We start from the raw sequence: 18,689 nt of genomic DNA, 5'->3' as shown, positions 1-18,689 counted from the left end.
GGCTGCTTGTAATATTTTCCCCTTGATCTGGGAACTCCAGAACCTGGTCATAATATTCCTAGGAGTTTTGTTTTTGGGATCTTTTTCAGGAGGTGATTGGTGGACTCTTTCAACCTCTATTTTGCCCTCTGGTTCTAAAACATCAGGGCAATTTTCCTTGAGAATTTCTTGGAGGATGATTTCTAGGTTCTTTTTTTGATCATGGCTTTCAGGTAGTCCAATAATTTTTAAATTATCTCTCCTGGGTCTATTTCCCACGTCAGTGGTTTTTTCCCATGAGATATTTCACATTGCCTTCTATTCTTTTATTTGTTTGGATCTGTTTAACAGCATCTTGATTTCTCATAAAGTCACTAGCTTCCATTTGCTCCAATCTAATTCTGAAGGAATGATTCTCTTCAGTGAGCTTTTAAGATTGTTTTTCCATCTGGCAAATTCAGCTTTTTAAGGCATTCTTCTCCTCATTAGCTTTTTGGGCCTCTCTTGCTACTTGAGTTAGTCTGTTTTTTAAGGTGTTATTTATTTTCTTCAGTCAGGCTGTTGACTCTCTTTTCATGATTTTCTTGCATCGTTCTCATTTCTCTTCTCAATTTTTCCTCCACTTCTCTTATTTCGTTTTCAAAATCCTTCTTGAGCTCCTCTATGGCCTACAAACAGTTCATATTTTTCTTGGAAGCTTTTGGTGCAGGAGTTCTGACTTGTTGTCTTCCGTTCCATGCTTTGATCCTTTTTGTCCCCAAAAAAGGAATCCAAAGTTGGATTGCTGTGCTTGCTTTGCTTCCTCTGCTTGCTAATGTTGCCACTCACTTACTTGACTTTTGAGCTTTCTGCCATAGTAGAATTCTGCTTCCAGAGAGGAGAGCTTTGTCCCAAATCGCTAGGGTTTTCTCAGCTGCTGAAGGTATTAGTTGGGCACCCTCTCTGTAGAGTCCACAAGCTCCGTCACCTGGTCATGCACCCCAGGACCTCTACTCTAGACAGCAATCCAGATCTAAGCAGGGGAAAGCAAGAGCGAATACCCCTCAGACTGGTCGCTTGGTCCCCCTACAATCTGCAGGCCAGAAGCTGTGAAGCAGCCAGTGGCAACTGAACAGCCATCATGCCTCAGCCGTTTCTCCCTCCAGTTCCCTCAGACCCCCTGTTTCCAAAGTCCACACTGACCTTTTACTTTGCCTTTGGCATTTATGGGTTGATAATTCTGGAAACCACCCCAGCTGCTGGTGATCCACTCTCCTGAAGTCCCTCCAGCCACAGCTGGTCGGGGCCACCCTGAGGCTAAAACCATGGGCTCACATGGTGCTGGGCTCTGCTCCCAGTGTGCTGTGATGGACCCAGCATGCCGTCAGTGGGAGATTTGTTTCTATCTGTCACTTTGTGGATTCTGTAGCTCTACAGTCTATTTAGAGTCATATTTTATAGGTATTTGAGTTCTCCTGCTTCTAGGCCGCTATCTTGGCTCCGCTCCCTCCATTCTAATTTTTAAGGAATTATTTTCTTCAGTGAACTTTTGGACTTCCTTTTCCATTTGGGTTAGTCTATTTTTTAAAGTGTTATTTTCTTCAGTATTTTTTATGGTCTCCTTTAGCAAACTGTTGACACTTTTTCATGATTTTCTTGTATCACTCTCATTTCTTTTACCAATTTTTCCTCTACTTTTCTTACTTGATTTTCAAAGTCCTTTTTGAGTTTTTCCATGGCCTGAGACCAATTCTTATTTTTCTTTGAGGTTTTGGATGTATAGTAATTTTGACTTTGTTGTTTTCTTCTGGTTGTATGTTTTGATCTTGTCACCAAAGTAAGATTCTATAGTTTGAGGGTTTTTCCACTGTTCTCTCTTTTTCCCATCTAATTACTTGACTTTTTAACTCTTTGTTAAGGTAGTGTTCTGCTGTAATGTCCCAAGTTTCAGGGGTTTTCTGCAGCTATTTTCAGAGATACTTCTAGGGACCTATTAATGCTTAGTTCTTCCAAGGTGGTATGATCAAAGGAGAGGTATTTACTCCTCTTCTGGCCTGTGTTCTGGTCTAAGTGACTATAAGCTTTCTTTTCTGCTATGGAACTGTGAGGATGATTCCCTCTCCAGAGAATCTTACGGCCAGAAGCTCCACCATGCCAGAGCTCCTCCTCTCCCCAGGACTGCCACCCAGGACTGAAAACCAGATCAAAGCATGGGCAAAACAAGAGAATCATGCCTCAGTGCTAGCAAAGAGATCATCCCTGCAATCACCTTCTGATCAGTCACTCATTCCTCCACCTTCTGTAGGTCAAGAGCTCTGGAAGTAGCTACTGCTGCCACCACCATGAAGGAAGGGCCACACTGACTGCACTCCTTTCTCACCCAGGTCCAACAGACTTTTCCTACTGATCTTCTAAGTTGCCTTTCATATTTGTGGGTTGAGAAGTCTGGAAAACACCACAGCTTCCAGTGATTCAGGCCCCTGAGGCCTACTCAAGTTGGCTGGGGCCCAGTCTGTGCTAGTGCGCTTTGTTCTGGACTGAGCTTCTCTCTCACCCTGGTGCAGCTGACCTCTCCTATAGACCTTCAAGGTTGTCTTGGGCTAGAAATTTGTTTCACTCTGTCACTCTGTGGGTTTGAATTTGTTTAAATCATTTTTTACAAGTATTTGGAGGGGTTGGGGGAGAGCTCAATCAAGTCCCTGCTTTTACCAGAATTCTAGTTTTTAATTCACTTTGCTATCCATTTTATGGGTGAGTTCATCTCATTCACAATTATTATTGTGTATTTCCCTTCATTTTATTTTTACCCAGTTGTCTCCTCTCTCTCTCCCCTTCTTTTTCATTCTTCCTCCTTTCACCCTGTCCATCCTCACCAGTGTTTTGCTTCAGACTACTGCCTCTCCAAATCCGCCTTCCCTTTTATCAATTTCACCCTCTCCCTTCCCTCCTACTTCCCCATGTGGCATGATAAATTCCTACAGACAAATTTGTTATTCCCTCATTGAGCCAATTCTGAATGACAGTAAGGCTCAAGCAATGCCCCTCCCCCTGTGTGTGCCAGGTCTCTTTGGGCCTCTTCATGTCAAACAGTTTATCCCATTCTACCTTTCCCTTACCTCTTCTCCCAGTGCAATCCTCTTTCTCTTCCCGTAATTTTGTTTTTTTTTGGAGTTCATCCCATCAAGTCAATTTATGCCCATGCCATCTGTCTTCTAACTGCCCTAATAATGATAATGGTCTTGAGAGTTAACAGGTACACTCTTCCCATGTAGGAATGTAAACAGTTCAATCTCACAGAATCTCTTATGATTTCCCTTTCCTGTTTACCTTTTAATGCTTATCTTGAGTCCTGTATTTGAAAGTCTAATTTCCTATTAAGCTCTGGTTTTTTTTTCATCGGGAATGCTTGAAAGTCCTTTATTTCATTGACTATCATATTTCCGCGCTGAAGGATTATATTCAGTTTTGCTGGGTAGGTGATTTTTGGTTGTGATCCTAGCTCCTTTGCCTTCTGGAATATCCTATTCCAAGTCCAACAATCCTTTAATGTGGAAATTGCTAAATCCTGTGTAATCCTGACTGGATCTATGATATTTGAATTGTTTCTTTCTGGCTGCTTGCATTATTTTCTCCTTGATCTGGGCGCTCTGGTTTGGTTATAATATTCTTGGGGGTTTTTATTTAGGGATCTCATTTAAGAGATGACTAATGGATTCCTTCGGTTTTTATTTTATCTTCTGATTCTAGGATACAGGGACCATTTTCCTTGATAATTTCTTGAAATATAGTGTCCAGGTTTTTTTTTTTTTTAAATCATGGCTTTATAGGCTTTATAGTAGTCCAATAATTCTTAAATTCTCTCTCCTTGATCTGTTTTCCAGGTCAGTTGTTTTGATAAAATATTTCACATTTTCTTCTATTTTTTCATTCTTTTGATTGTGTTCTATTGTTTCTTGACATCTTATGGAGTTATTAAGATTCTACTTTCCCAATAATTTTTAAGGAATTATTTTCTTCACTGAGCTTTTGTACCTCCTTTACCATTTAACTTATTCTTCTTTTTAAGGAATTATTTTTGCATTTCATTTATTTTCCCAATTTTTTTCTTCTACCTCCTTTAATTTGATTTTTAAAATTCTTTTTGGGCACTTCTGGTTCTTTTTGGTACTGAGATTAATTCACATTTTTAGTTGAGGCTTCACATGTAGCTATTTTGACATTGTTGTCCTCTTTTGAGTTTGTTTTGATCTTCTCTGTCACCACAGTAACTTTCCATGGTGAGGTTCTTTTTTCTTTGCTCATCTTTCCAGCCTATTTTGTGTCTTAAATTTTATATTAAAATTGGGCTCTTCTCCTAGGGTAGCAGGGTCACTGCCCCAAGTTTCTTGTACCAGGTGCATGGAGCCTCACTACTCACTCATTGTGACAGTGGCATGGGGTCTTGCTGCAAAATGCCAGGGGCTGCAGGGTCTCCAGCTGGTCTTCTGCACTTGAGTGTAGGGTCTTACCACTGGCTTTCTAGGATGCAGAATGCTACTGGTTTGCCTGGACACTACCTGCACTGGATTGTACTCACCTTTTACCCATGTGAGACAGACCCTTCCTGCTGACCTAAGTTGTCTTGGGCTGAAAAACAATTTCTCCCAGTTTTTTTGTTAACACTGCTGCTCCCGAATTTATTTTTGAGGATTTACTTTATAGTTGTTTGGAGGTGAATTTGAGAGAGTTCAGGTGAATTTTTGTCTTACTCCACCATCTTGGCTCTGTCCTCCAATGATATACTGGTTTTTTGGTTGTTGGGGTTTTTTTTTTTCCTTTTTGGAGGGCAATTGGGGTTAAGTGACTTGCCCAAGATCACATGGCTAGTTTTTTGTGTTAAGTGCCTGAGGCCGGATTTGAACTCAGGTCCTCCTGACTCCAGGGCCAGTGCTCTATTCACTGCGCCACCTAGCCGCCCCAATAATACACTGTTAATGGAGCTGTTAATTTATCTGACCATTTTAGAAAACAATTTGGTATTTGGTCCTGAGATTCACTATTGGGTATATATTCTAACAAAATAAAAAACAAAAGAATATTTTTAGCAGTTCTTTTCTGTAGTAGCAAACCAACCCTCTCCTTCAACCAAAACTGGAAACAAACTGCATGCCAACTAACTGAAGAATGAATTTTGCTAAGTAAAAAAACCTTGCAATATTAGTATGCCTTAAGAAACAGTGACTATGTGAATTCAGAAAAACATTGGAAGATAAATGAACTGATATACATATAGTCAAAGAAACAGAACCAAAAGAATATACACAATGACTACAATAATGTCAACAAAAAGATCAATAAGATGAAGCTGAATAATTACCATGACCACAAGATGAGGAAACAGCATCTTCCTTTCCACAGAGAGGTCAGACAGTTAATAGATTTAGAACGAGAATGGAGTTAATTTAGGTGGAACACCTCATTCTTCAACAACATCAGATCAACAAGATTTTACTGTTTACAGAATCAGTTTAAGTGCAGTAGGGGAGTTTGCTATTTAAAAGAAAAACAATACTGAATCCTTTTGTAAAATGAGTACATCTTTCCCCTCCCCCATTTGTGTTTAGTAACTTAAGTTTCATATTTTCCTAAATCAAGCCTGCAAAAAAGTGAGATAAAATTGCAATCTTAAGATTTAACTTTTTAGGGATGTTAGTGGGTATTTTTTATGACTCAAAAGTAAAAGGTATATATAGCAAATAACAGTTTTTACCTGTGCAAACAATGAGCTTTCTTTTTCCACAATACAGATGTTCTCATTAATTTCATTTGCAGTTTTCATGCGCTTAGTATTCTCCTTATTTCCTGAAAGTATCCTTTTCTTTGAGGTGCTGTCTTTAAGAAAAGGATATAAGAAACAAAGATTAATGTTCCTCTTTATGAAGGGACCATTTGGAACTGTCCATATACTAGACATTCAGTAACAAAGAAACCAACAGAAAAAAAACTAACAATTCAGAAATATTTAATTTTTTTTTTAATCCAAAAGAACTGTTCAGAGAAAATGCAGATTCACAAAGTAATCTTTAAAGTTTAGGTATTACTGACATTAAACTTCCTCTCCGTGATTCTGACTGTTGCTAACAGGTCAACAACAACAAAAAGAAAATTAAGTCAACCACAAAAACTGTGGACATTTAAGGACTTATGAACTTAATTTTGAACTATTTTTAATTTGTCTTACTAAGAAATCACTGCAAGCTCTTGACCAGATGCAGATAAATAAAAGTTACTCTACAAAAAGTAAAGATTCCTATGAATTGTTTCTTTGCCATCTTGCTTAGTAATTCAAAGTTCATATAAAGAAATTAGTTGAATAAATATTTGGCCTGGTTGTTGCAACATATAGTATAATATTCTCCTAAGTGTGCATTCACATTTACCTTGTTGAAAGAGAAGCAAATTTTCTGGAAAAAGATGCAATCAGAACATAATTAAACAAATACTATATTCTCTGCTGCCGAACATTACAAATAAAACTCTCCTACAAGTGATATTTAAAGGTTATAAAAATATGGGTGAGATGATGAGTAGAGATGATGAGTAATAAATTATCTGAAGGCAAACTGCATCATATTTGATACTGTAGTTATCCAACTGGCTGGGATAGAGAGGATGCTTAATAAATGTTTGGTGAACTAACTAAATAATGTTGCAAATGTACCTCTTACTTTCTTGGGCTTTAAGGAAAGTGATTTCTTGCTAAAATGGTTTCTCACTGAATGATGGGGGTGAGGGTGTGATGGATAAACAAACAGGTATGGAAAAACAAAATGAATAAATGAAATTGTTTTAAAATGAAGATAAAAAAAATCTCCCTTAGATATAGCCAATAGCATCACCATTTTTTTTATTTTTGAAACAAAAAACCTTAAGAGCCATTATTTCTGTCCTTCACATTGCATATCCAGTTTAAGGCATCATACTGCTACTTCTTACTCCAAAGATTCTCCTATCTTCTATCCCACTGTTTCAACTTGATTTATTATGTCTTCCTATTACTAGATTCCTGTTCTCTAGCACTACCCTTGAATACAAATATGTGGTTCTATGTAGAATTATTTGCAGGGTTTGAACCAATTATTTCATCAGTGTGGGTTAACTCCATATGTGTAAATTTTTTCCAACCCCCTCATTTTTCAGACTGAGACCCAGAAAGGTTAAATGTCATATGGTATCCAGCAGAGCCATGATTTGAACCCGGCACTCTAATCCCTAATCCAGGGTGATTTCCAATATATTATCTTATCTCCTTTTACAGTCTTGGAAAACTGCTTAGAGAAATGAAAAATCAACTGGTTTGTACATGGTCACAGACCTAATGTGCACAGGTAGAAAATGAACACAGGTCTTTTTGACTGTACAATTTTGCTTATATTCACTATACCCCACTAACTCTAGGCAATAAAGAATACATATTTTTATACTGATCTATATCAGAGTTAACTTAAATTATAACTCTAAATGCAAGAGACTTCTCTGTATATTGTAGATACAAACACTTACTATTAGCATCAAATGATGAATGCCATGCTGAGACTGTATTTCCACAGTCTGAAGTACTTGAATGATCAGTTTGACTATATTCTTGTGTCTTCAAAAAATCACTTGTATCCTTCCTGGCCTGAACTGATGTTTTCAAATCAGATGTCTTGTCAGCCATAAGATGAGAGTTTGAACTTTTAATTGAAATGGCTTCACTCTGCTGTGAGGAATGTGATTCTGATTGTGAGGTCACTTCCAACCTAGGACCTACCTGGTTATTTTCTTTACCATTCCCAACACTCTTAAAAGTTTTTTCTACATGACTGCCTGATATATAAGCTGACTTGTCAATTAAATCATTCAGTGGGCCAGATGAACTGCTGCTTGGTTTTAGATTCAAATCAATCTTAACTTGATTTTGTTCATTTGTTTTGTGTTCAGAACCACATGAAGTTCGCTGTGAGTCACTTGAGTCTTGTGTAAAAAGGTTCTTTAAAGAATCTTCTGTTTCAGCTGGCCTGCTGTTTGGATTGATAACCCGTTCATTGACAAAGTTCATATTTGAGTTGTTGTTTACCGTTTTTAGTGATATTGCTAAATTTTGAGGAAATGTTTCATTTTCCTGAGGGACAATGGTTTTTTTCGAGTCCAATAAGAAACACTTCATGTCAGAATTTTCACTTTTCCTATGCATCACATCAGTACTTAATTGCTGATTTCCACTATGTACATTGTTCTTTTCTGCTGCTTTCAGTGGCTCAGTATTTTCTGATTTACGCAATACATATGCTTGTTTCCAGCAACTTGTACGTATGGTCTTTTTAGCCTTTAGTTTCTTCTGCACAGGTGGATCTGGACTGGCCATTTTTCATCTCCTAAAATTTAAAACATTGTTTTTAAATATTTGATTCCTAAAGACTTCTAGCTTCTTAACATTACCCAGCCAATCCATTCAGCTCCCAGTCCCCCATTGTTCTTTCCACCTCTGTACCTTTCTCCACAAGGATGAGCAGTATTTGACATTTATCTGAATGGTCACCGTGCCATCTCCATCCATTTCAGAGACAGCAAAGGAAAGGTAAACTGTACTGGGCATATATGATGAGGATAGAGAAGAAATGGAAAACGTGGTCCCTGAACTCAAGCAGGAACACAGCCACAATTATGCCAATCAAGGCGTCAAAGAATTTTGGTAAAGCTCTGTATGTTGAACCTGTCCAGTTATATCATGGTTCAGGAAATCTCTTGGTAGGTAACTCAATCTCTGCACAATACTAATTGCCTAAGCAAGCCAAGGGCCTACGGAAGAAATAAAGTAGTAAAAAGGTCCACTAAATTTTCAGTGTATTTACAAATTCATAAAATAATCACTTAACCTGTAATTTGGACTATTCCTTAGGGGGTTGAAAATTAACCTAAAGACCAAAGTACATTATACCTTGTGATTATTTTCAATTTTTTTCACTACTAAAGCATTTTGATAGGGTAAAAGACCTCATACAAATCACTCACTTTAATGCATCTATTTTGCAAAACAAGTCCAAACAATCTTATACAGCGCTTTTTCCTGAGTAAATAACTATTAATGCAACTAATCCAGTTTTAAAAGTTAGTTTTACCTGACTTATTCACATCCACATTTTTATGACTTACATTTCGGAAATGCTTACTGGTAATCTAAGGAACACAATCTAGACATATTTCACCTAGTAACACCTATCAAAAGACACTCCCTTCTATTAAATAACAGCCACACATTTCCTCACATCAATATGTTAAGGACTTGGGATTCTGTTGGCATGGGAATTCTAGTTGTGGGAATTGCCTTCACCAATGCAAATTACAACTTATCTATAATAATAATCATCTTGTGTTCCTACAAGTAATAAATGTCAAAGGCAAAATTTTAACCAAGGTTTTACTGATTCCAATACCAGCATTCTTTTCACTCTGTGATGATGATAGCTCATGCATTTTTCCTTACTGGTATAATAACATTAAGAATGTCTGACCTCTACAAAGAACCTTAAGGTTAAAAAAACACACACACGTTATCCCATTTAAGCTTCGTAGTATAAGGCAAATTCTTTAGGCATTATCCCCACTTTGTAGATGGGGAAACTGAGGATGAAGCAGGATATGTGACTAGCCTAGAGTCACACAGCTAACAAGCATTAGAGGTGGGTACCATCCTGTCCTACTATTCATGATCTGCTCAATCTTTAATCTTGGATCATCCTCACCATTCTGTCTCTCTGATCATCTTAAAGGGCTGTGAAATTGCTAGAAATCTGCTATGAATTCACATTATCTATTTTTAACTGGGCCGTCACAGTGAATAATCCTTTTGCTCCTTCTTGAACCTTTTCCCTTCTCCCCTAAGGGGCTGTTGCATAGCTCCCTAAGCCATCAATGATGTCCTCAACACACACACACACACACACACACACACCTGCTTTTGCCTTTTACTTTACTGAGAAAAGAGGAAATCTATCTTGAGCTCCCTCATCATTCCTACTCTGTATCTCAAAAGTGCTTTATCTAATCACCTCTTTTTTTCTTCATTCCAGTTTGTGAGGAAGAAGCTGCCCTCACCTTTACCCACCCTGCTGCCTGTGTACGTGATCTTCGTCACCTCCCCCATTCTCTAGGAGCTTGTCCCACCAATCATTCTTTTTACCTCCAAGCTGACCCTATCAATTGGCTTGTTCTCTGTTGCTTACAAACATTCTAAGGTCTATCCCATCTTTTAAAAGGACAAAAAAACCCACTTTCATTTGGTCCTATCTTTAATGCTCAGGCTATTTCTCCCCTGCTGGTGTTCTTTCCAGACCCACTGCGCCTCTGGAAACAGTGCTCCAAATTACTTCATCAACTCAACTTTTGAAACAACATTCAGATCATGCTATACAACTGGCCAATCAACCATTATACACGTACATGGTTTATAGTATCTAGCTGGCCTCAGATCTCACTCATGTTTCTCTATCCATTTAGCCATTCACCCTAGCTATAGCCTTCTATTTCACACACCCTTCCCCCAATTCCTACCCTACTTTTTACCTCTTGTTCTGGAAAGAGAAATCAAATAAATACTACTAGTGCTTCTGGAAAGGTCAACTAGACTCTTCCATGGCTCTATACACCCCTTCAGTAATACTCTTCCCTTGGCTTCTACTCTCTATGTGTGTTTCTCTGCACTTGCCCTCTTCCGTAAGAAGGATCCTACCACTCCGAGCTTATTTCATATACTCCCATTCAAAATCTTAATATTCCAGTCAAAACGTATTACGATTATTCTTCTAAATGTAACACCCTACTTCCCATCTCTGTTTTGCATCTGTGTAAGTTGTCCCTTATGCTTGGATCTCACTTCCAAACTATCACCTCTCAAAATCCTCATATGATATAAATATTTGTCTGGTGTCTTTTGGTTGGACCAGGCCTGTACAACCTCCAACCTGAGGGCTGCTTACAGTCTGCCAAAGGCTTTCAAGGCAGCTCAAGAAAAATGTAGAGGAAAATATCCTCTACATTTTTCTTGGGCTGCCCCAAAATCCTTTGGTGTACAGCCTACAGGTCACAGGTTGTATAGGCCTGGATCAGACCAAGGTATCATGTCAGGCCCTACTTTTCATATAAAGCTTTCTTTGATCATCCCAGATTTCAGCACTCTCATTCTCTTCAATTTACCTTGTATTAGTTACATTAATACAATTATTTCACTATGTTAAATCCCCTTCCCAGTAGAACATAAACTCCCTTAAGGATCATTTTCTTTTGTATCCTTTAATATCTAGCAATATGCCTTCTATAGAGTGTTATTCTTTTTTATATTTTATTTTATATTTGTATTTTAAAAGCACCTACTACTAGGCAGACAATGATGCTAAGTGCTAGAGATACAAGGAAAAGTAAAAAGCAGGCCTCTCGAGTTCACAGTCCAGTGGGGAGACTACATGCAAAAACCTACGTACAAACAAAATGAAAACAGGAGAAACTGGGAGTGGTATCAGAGAGAAGCCACGAAGATTAAGGAAGACTAGGAAAGGGCCATCGCAGAAAGTGAGACTTTAGCTAAGACTTGCAAGAGGCCAAGAGAAAGTATTCCAATGTAAAGACATGGAGTCAAGAGATGAGGTATCTTATGCAAGGAACAGCAAAGAGGTCAGTGTCACTGCATGACAGACACACAGAGGGGCATAAGACTAGAAAAGTAGGAAGGGGTCAGGTTTTGAAGGGCTTTGGAAGCCAAACAAAGAAATTTACATTTGATTCTGGGGATAACAGGGAGTTTAATGAATGAGAGGAATGATATATATTGCATTTTAGAAAGATCACCATGAGAGCTGAGAGGAGGACAGAATAGAGTTGTTTGTGGTTCATCCTTTGTTCTCAAAGAGGACCAGTGATGTCAGGCGAGTGATATCTTAACTTCCAAGGTAGCTGGATTTAAGTGAGACAAAGCTGTGCAAAGTTATTAGCCTCACGCTCTCCTTCAGAGGTGTCAGAGTCCAGTTGCAAGATATAGATTAGGATAACTGATGATGGCCCCCACAGAATAGAGAGGTGAGGACTTGAAAGAGGAAGACCAATCAGAAAGTTATGGTAATAGTTTAAGCATGTGGTGATGAGGGCCCACACTAGGATGATGGTAGTGTCCGAGGAGAGAAATGAGCATATACAAGATATGTTAAAAAGGTAGATATGACAGGAATTGGATATGAGGGGGTAAAATAGAGGCGTTGAGGATGACACCTAGGTTGTGAGCCTGGGTGACTGAGAAGACAGTGGTAATAGGCACCTGATAAACAAGTCTGCAGAGCTGAACTGAATAGTTTTCAGTGTTGGCGGGTACCAAAACAGAACTCAGTTCACTGACCCTGAATCAAGCTGAAAAGTTCTACAGATTCTTTACAGATACAGTGCAGACTCCCAGATACTGTCTAAGATATCTATAGTCAGATTTATCTTGGATACATTTAGTTATCTAGTTAAACACTGTATAGATGAGAAACGCAAGGGCTATTGAGATTATGTTAATTCTCCAAATTTACATAAGTATTAATAAGAGGTAAAGATGGAATTTAAACCGAAGCTTTGATTCTAAATCCAGTGCTCTTTCCATTGTATCACACTCCTTCAACTCAATCCTGTACTTGATGCTGTTTACTGCAAGCCTTCAGCCAAAATTGCTTCTTCTCAAGGGCATCTGAAGATATCTGGGGGCAAGTGAAAGAGGTGAAAAAAAAGAAAGACAGTGTTATACATCTCAAGGCAGAGTAGCTGGCTACTACCAACATAATTGTTGATATCTTCTCAAAGTACTATACCAAGCTTCCAAATTCCCCACAAAGCAGCAAACATTTACATGATTTAAAACTAACCAACAAGTACACATTAAATACCTAGTATATGTTAGGTGCTGAGAATAAAAATACAAAAATGACCTAAAGAAACTAACATTCTACTAGAACCACCATAACATCCATTTTCAGCTTGTTAGAAGTGGTAACAAGAAGAAATGCCCGTACACTTAGTATCAAATGTGGCCCTTGGTTCTTGATGATTGGCATTTTAGCAGCTAGTTCCTCTCACGGTATCTCCACCATCTTTTGCTAAATTATATACTTTTGTTACCAAGAGGCTCTAGCTTAGTTACTGATACTTTCAGTGTTGGGAGTGGAAGGGTGTTGGAGGGACAGTTAGAAAAATAGGAAGAAACTCTAGGGCCAATGTCCATGGCTTCTGGTTTTGCTTTGTTTTTTTGGCGGGGGGAGTCAAAAATGAAAAGATCTCTAATACATGTTTACTGCGGTAGACCCAAGCTCCTCCCAAGGAGCCTTCAGTATCCATTCGTCTACTGGCTGCCATCTACAGCTTCAAGAACAAACCACCTCTTTAAAGTGGCGGCCCTGGTGTTCTTCAAACTCTCTTCCAAAATCACCTGAGATCGCATCTGCTTCTTTCAAGTTGTAGTAACTTGGGGTTTGGGCTGCACTGCTCATCTCCAGGCTCTACAGGCAGCTCTACTTCCATCTGTCTGGATATGAACCAGGCTGCCAGCAAACCTTTTCTAACCAATTGAAATTAAACAGTATCATGAATAACATATTGTTATGACTGAAGCAACAACGTTCTTGAGGCCAACTTTGTGAAAAGAACTGTGCAAGATGGAATATTTACTACAATATTTTTCACTCATTAAAAGGAAGTATAGCATCACTCATAAGATAATGTATATAAAGTACTTTGCAAACCTTAAAGCACTACATAAGTATTACCTCTCACAATGAGGTAATACTTATGTAGTGCTTTAAGGTTTGCAAAGGTTAGTAGAGGATATGTCCAGATGGGTGAGTTTTGCTGCAGTGGGCTCATCTTTAGGAAGATGGATCGTACTTTCTTATTACAGAGGTGCACTTTTTCTATAAGGTCTTTCATGACCAAAGTGTAAAGACAAGAAAAAAGAAATATGTATTCTGCTACTTAAAAAAAAAAACCCACAAATTACCAACCAGCCTATAAGAAGAGCTGCTTTTTATAAGATTTGTGTACACTTTGATCCCTTTCTGCAGCTGCTACATCACTATCTTTTACGTGGCCTACCTGGCCACTGGGGTCCATAAGGAAATTCACCAAGTCACTTGGGAGTCATATTAACTTTGCCCATTTTAGACACTGCTACTGTAATGTCAAAATCAGGGGATGTTAGTTTTGCTGAAACATTTTTTCAAAATTTTTGTTATGAAGCTAAAAATTGAGCTGCACTTAACCAATCCAAATAAATATTTACAACAGATTATAAACGTTCTAGTAAACTACTGCTTTTTCCAAAGATTTGATAAGCAAACACATTTTGCCAAACCATCAGTTTCCCTATATAATATAGTTATGTAACCTTCCATAAGAGCCTATATACCACAGGAACAAAAAGAAATGCAAGTCTATGGCTCTGTTCTCTCATAAAATGTATGTGTATAATGATTCACTATGTCTGCTATTTCATTCCTGGTGCTAGAACGTCTAACATTCTATTGTCAGATACAGAATTCAGGACACATAGCCAGGGACCCCAGGAGGCAGAACACTGGTGAGCACAGCTTTTGTAAACTTCTCCTGTCTTGGGACTTTCTCATGGCTGTGGACTGAGTCCAATTTATTGAAATTAAAAGGAACAATCTAGCAGCACTACATGGTTAAGCCCTTTTCTGCTGAGTTCTTATTGAGAAAATAAGGGAGAAACTCCCTATATAGGCCTTCATGTCCATATTTCCCAAAGAAGACTAGAAAATTCTCTATGTAATCATTATGGGCCTTATTCCACCAGATTACTGACTAAATGGAATCTTTATCCTCGAGATGACCTGCACCTTTAGTTTCCCTCTAATGTAGCTATTCTAAAAGCATAATCCAGGAACTCTGGTCTACAAGGTCAAAACATTTCATAATACTACTAAGATGTTTTAATTTCTAATACAGTAAGTAAGTATCAAAGAATTTAACCCACACAAATAAAAGCTCTTTGGGGGAACCCTCAATAATTTTTAAGAGTGTAAAGGAGTCCTGGGATCAAAAAGTTTTGAGAACTGCTGCTCTAATGAATCATTTAGTTTTGAACTCCTTAAACATTCCTGTGAGAATCTGGAAATATAACACTCCAAACAAATGGAAAGGTGGTTTCTGGGGAAGGTGGAAATGGGAAAAAAAAAAAAAAAGGAATAGCAAAGCATCAATTCTAACTTTCAAGATAACAGGAAACAATCATAAGCTAAGATCCAAAAGTTCCAAATTCCAATCTACTTCAATATAGTTCCATGTATTATAGCACCCCTAAAACTCCATGGCTTCTACTTCATGAAATGAGGATCTTTTGGACCTCTGGATCCCAACTGCTCTTAGCTCCCAGCTGGAGCCAGCATTATCCCTTATAATGCATTGCACCATGATCCCAAGAGATGTAAGTGACTTCTGGAGTCCCCAAATTGCTAAGTAGCTAACTGTGACTATGACTCCCCAAGGTACCCCACTGAAACTGGTCCTAAGAAAACAAGCCAACCCATTAAGTACGAGACTGTATGATATTCTTAATTCCAATGAAGTTCCACAAGTATTTATTTCTCTGGCAATACTCTCACCTTGGAGGGGAGGGGAAGAGAAAGGAGAAATATCAGGAGGAGAAATCACTTTAGTCTATGTGATCTAGTTGCCTTCACCTTGTCTAAGTTCCATTCCTAAAAACTGAAAACCAAGGTGAATTTTAAAAAATTAACTGGAAAAAAATTTTGCCATATACCAATCCATTTGGGCAGATGGAAACCAACTACTTCTAGTCCTGCTACTCAATGGCCAAATATTGCTAAACTGATCAGTCATCCAATATGCATGACTGGCTCCTGAATGCAGTCTTATGGAGATGTTCCCTCTCTGGAAAATGTATACGACATAGTTTTGAGTTTAATCTGCATTAACATTAGCTCCTTCACTTTCTTAAGTCTAGACAATAAACAAAATAATAAATCAAGCTACGATTTGTAGTATTTGCTAAGTTTCCAAAGTAAACGCTCACAATGATAATCAGAGCCAGATGGCTCTATTATATCCCAAGCTTCAAGCAAAAGTCCAATCAACATACATATGACTATTAGAGGAAACTGTGCTTCAGAAAGCAGAGGCAGCCAGCCCGCCCAGGCTCAGAACCCATCACAACCAATAATACAAAGCTCTGTTATTAGCCTACAAGAGGCTGTTTCTCCGGTGGATCAGAATACTGTTACTGAGAGGGAATCAAAGCCCACTTTCAAGGTCACTGAAAAAGCAGTGCATTTTTAGAATAAATAAGTTGAAGAAAACATGTTTTGCCTGGTCCAAACTTACAGCTCCACAAATTCAAAATGACAAGAGTTTCATAAGAGTTTCCCTCATATCTTGTCATAATTCTCAAAACTCATCTCTAGCCTCCTATAATTCTAACATCAGTAGATGGTGAAGTAGATAAGCCTACTGGGCACGGAGTCTGGAAGATCTGACTTTGATAACAGAATGATTTATATGATAAAAATGACAGTGTAAAGAAAAACAACTCTGAAAACTGAAGGTCTGTGAAAAATGTAACGACTAACAATAATTGCACAGGACTACTGATGAAACATGCTCACTTTCTTAGAGAAAGGTGATGGAATCAAGGATATTTTTAAACATAGCCAATATAAAAATTTATTTTGCTTGAATATGTATAATTTTTCACAAGCATTCTGAATTTTTTTCCCTTTTCTGATGTGGAGGGGGGAAGGTGTAAGGGAGAGAAAATAGATTTTTATTAATTGCAAAAAGAAAAAAAATTTAAAAGAAGGACTTGAGTTTGAATCTTACCTAAGACACTTAATAGTTATTTAAATCTGAGAAAGTCACTAAACCTCTCCTAAACTCAGTAAAATATATACATAACAGAATGTACCACAGAGTTGCAAGAATCAAATGAGGTATTATATGTGAAGCAATTTGTAAAACCTTAAAGCACTACAGAAATGGTAGTTTTTGTTATTACTGCCACAAGTCTGGACATTAAAAAAATGAATATTATCTCAGTCCACACAGACTTGCTATAAAGAAGAGGTGGTATTATAGCAAGGACTTGATCTTTTGGCTTTACTTGGCTAATTCTTCTGGTGCCCTGTATTTCTGCTGTTGGGGCTGAGTTGCATCCAGACAATGGTATCAGCAAGGCATACCACTGAGAAACAAATGAGGTCCAAGGCTCTCAGTCAGCACAAGTACCCAGAATGAAGGTTTCATAAAGATATTTATATATTCTTAGAGATGAGGCAAACAAGATACAAGGTTCCTTCTATCAACTTGCGATGAGTTGAGAGGCAGGGACTTTCTAATGGGGAAACAAATTTCAAGGGGCTTATGTGACTACAGTAAATTGAAATCTTTAACTCAAGAAATGAAACTTAAGAGCCGAAAATGGAGGCTAAAAAACAAAATGGAGTTACTTGTGTCTAACAGATCCTGAGAAATTTCCTAATTGCTACTAAAGTCATTCAGTACTTTCCTCTAAGTTGCACCCTGGGTTGCACTCATGTTGCAGGCTGCAGCCTGTGTGCAATCAAGGGAAATGCATGTGCTATAATCTCTCTTACTTTTCCTAACTTAGTGCAATTAGAGGCTTTTACATCTGCTGTCACATTTGAATGTCTATTTTATGACACCCCAACCTTGGTGTGAACCTACTGGGAAGGGATCTCTTGTGGAAACAAAATGCTACAACAGCATCTAATTCTAAAGGTACCTTATTTGCTTTACCTAAACATTTCTTTTTGTGGTTAAGTGACTTAATTCTAATATCTCTACTTCTGAAGAACCAACCCTGACCAAAGACCTCTTTCTTCCAACAGTTATAGCTGAATTACATCTAGGATTTTTGTCTAAAAGACTTAAAAGATTCAGGCTTTCCAAAAAACACTAGCCTAGTTTCTCTTATGGGGGAGGGGGGGTAAGAGCCTGGGATGTTCTCTCCCTCCACTATCCAATGTCTTCTTTCACAAAAGGTGTGAAAACCTTTGATCCAGGAATAGGGCCCAAGGTATGCTTCTTCTGACAGTGCTCACCACATAAAATTCCTATTTGTCTGAATTGAAACCTGTTAAGATTCACCCTGATAATTCGCTTTTATAGAGGTGTACAAGAATTAAGTGCTATTGAAGGGGTGGAGCCAAGATGACAGAGTAAGAGCAGGGACTCGAGTTCACCCTCAAACCTGTCCAAATAGCTGTAAAAAATAACTCTAGGGGAGGCTAGGTGAAGCAGTGAATACAGCCCCAGCCCCGGAGTCAGGAGAACCTGAGTTCAAATTTCGCCTCAGACACTTAAAACTACCTATGCAACCTTGGACAAGTCACTTAAGCCCAATTGCCCAGCCTTCCCCTCTCCAAAAAAAGGGCGAAACCAAAAATAACTTTAAACAAATTCTAGAGCTACAGAACCCACAAAATGGTGGAGTGAGGCAAATCTCCAGCCCAGAATGGCCTGGAAACTTGAGAGGAAGGGTAGAATGCACCAGGTTGGGAGAGGAGTATAGTTCTGTGTGGGCCACGCCAGCAAAGCCTGTGGCAGACCAGGCCTCAGGGCACTGAAAAGCACTGGCAGCTGTGGCGGTTTCCAGGCTTCTCAACCCACAAATACCAAAGACAGCACAGAAGGTCAGT

The 18,689-nt window shown here is 38.4% G+C and overlaps 1 protein-coding gene across 9 annotated transcripts in view; it reads right to left on the bottom strand.

The window, feature by feature from the left end:
* The window catches only part of ATF7IP2 (activating transcription factor 7 interacting protein 2), an 89,727-nt gene that overhangs the window by 45,570 nt on the left and 25,468 nt on the right, over positions 1-18,689 (bottom strand). For 8 of the 9 annotated variants that reach the window (XM_069085779.1, XM_069085786.1, XM_069085717.1 and 5 more), the window contains exons 2-3: positions 7,501-8,354; positions 5,708-5,829 (exon numbers count right to left, since the gene is read on the bottom strand). In XM_069085779.1, the coding sequence (XP_068941880.1) occupies positions 5,708-5,829; positions 7,501-8,344 (966 nt within the window). In that variant the 5' untranslated portion in view covers positions 8,345-8,354. Of the gene's footprint in view, positions 1-5,707; positions 5,830-7,500; positions 8,355-12,572; positions 12,682-18,689 lie in introns of those variants that run through there. The other variant, XM_069085743.1, reaches the window with a different exon arrangement.

This window comes from Petaurus breviceps, unplaced genomic scaffold, assembly GCF_028583685.1.
Source record: "Petaurus breviceps papuanus isolate PSGF00001 unplaced genomic scaffold, PetGlider_PUasm1.0 118, whole genome shotgun sequence".
Lineage (NCBI taxonomy): Eukaryota > Metazoa > Chordata > Mammalia > Diprotodontia > Petauridae > Petaurus > Petaurus breviceps.
The sequence above is the reverse complement of the archived record's forward strand: the minus strand, read 5'-3'. Positions and strand labels throughout refer to the sequence as shown.